The sequence below is a fragment of the Alligator sinensis genome, unplaced genomic scaffold (genome assembly GCF_000455745.1).
Source record: "Alligator sinensis unplaced genomic scaffold, ASM45574v1 scaffold682_1, whole genome shotgun sequence".
NCBI lineage: Eukaryota > Metazoa > Chordata > Crocodylia > Alligatoridae > Alligator > Alligator sinensis.
In genome coordinates, this window is record NW_005842011.1 from 1532819 (window position 1) to 1533732 (window position 914).

Here is a 914-nt window from a genome sequence, read left to right on the forward strand (position 1 = left end):
GGGCTATGAAGCCGCCTATATCACACAAACCTGAACACAGGGAAACACCAAAGTTTCTGCAAAAGAAAGATAGTGACATTCATTTCAGAGGGATTAAGGAAAAGAACCAGTAGGAATGTAATCCGGAGGATGTGATGCCATCACCCAAAATATTCTCACTCAAACACATAACATGCCCTATGCAGTGGCTTACATTAACAGAGCAATACATTAATTCCACCTAGTACGCTCATGAGAAAACAGAGGTTCACTGAAAAAATTATCTATGGAGTCCAGAGTGGGAAAGAGCTATTTTAAAAGGATGACAGCAGATGTAAGTGCCAGATTCTATCACTTAGAACAGGGGGCAGATTCAGCCCATAAAGTGCTTAGATCTAGCCCACAACAGCATAGGGGATCAGCAGCAGGCAGCTCAGCCTGGCACGTCCCCTCATTCTGCTCCATGCCATGCTGCAGCATCCACCCCACTGAGAGGACAGCCACCACCCCTTCTTCCCTTCTACAACATGCGTTTGCTCACTGTCACCACCAAATTCAGCCCTTCCCACTACCTTTGGGGATTGGTGACTTGCAGCAGAGGGAGTGTGGTGTGTGACTGAAGGCGGCAGCAAGAAGCCTGGGTGCTGCAAAGATGGGGTGCTGGGGAGGCCAGTGCCAGTGAAAGGGAAGTGGCAGCCTGTAGCGATGGCTGGGTTACCAGCGGTGTTCCACTGAAAGGTTGCTTGAAAAGTTGCTGACCCCTGACTTCAAACATTAGATTTAGCTGGCTAATCAAACATCTTCCTCAATAGGAGTGCTAAGATAGGGTTACCATATTTCCAGTTTCAAAAAAGAGGACACCTGTGTATGTGTGTGTGGGGGGGAGGGGTAATATGATTGTGGGGGGGGAAGTGATATGCCTGTGCCCTGCCCCT

At 48.6% G+C, this 914-nt stretch overlaps 1 protein-coding gene across 1 annotated transcript in view; it reads right to left on the bottom strand.

Moving 5' to 3' along the window:
- SLC22A3 (solute carrier family 22 member 3) overlaps positions 1-914 on the bottom strand; it is a 67732-nt gene that overhangs the window by 5996 nt on the left and 60822 nt on the right. The window contains 1 exon segment of the mRNA XM_006021908.3: positions 1-56. This exon segment is cut by the window's left edge and continues 17 nt beyond it. Coding sequence (XP_006021970.1) covers positions 1-56 — 56 coding nt within the window.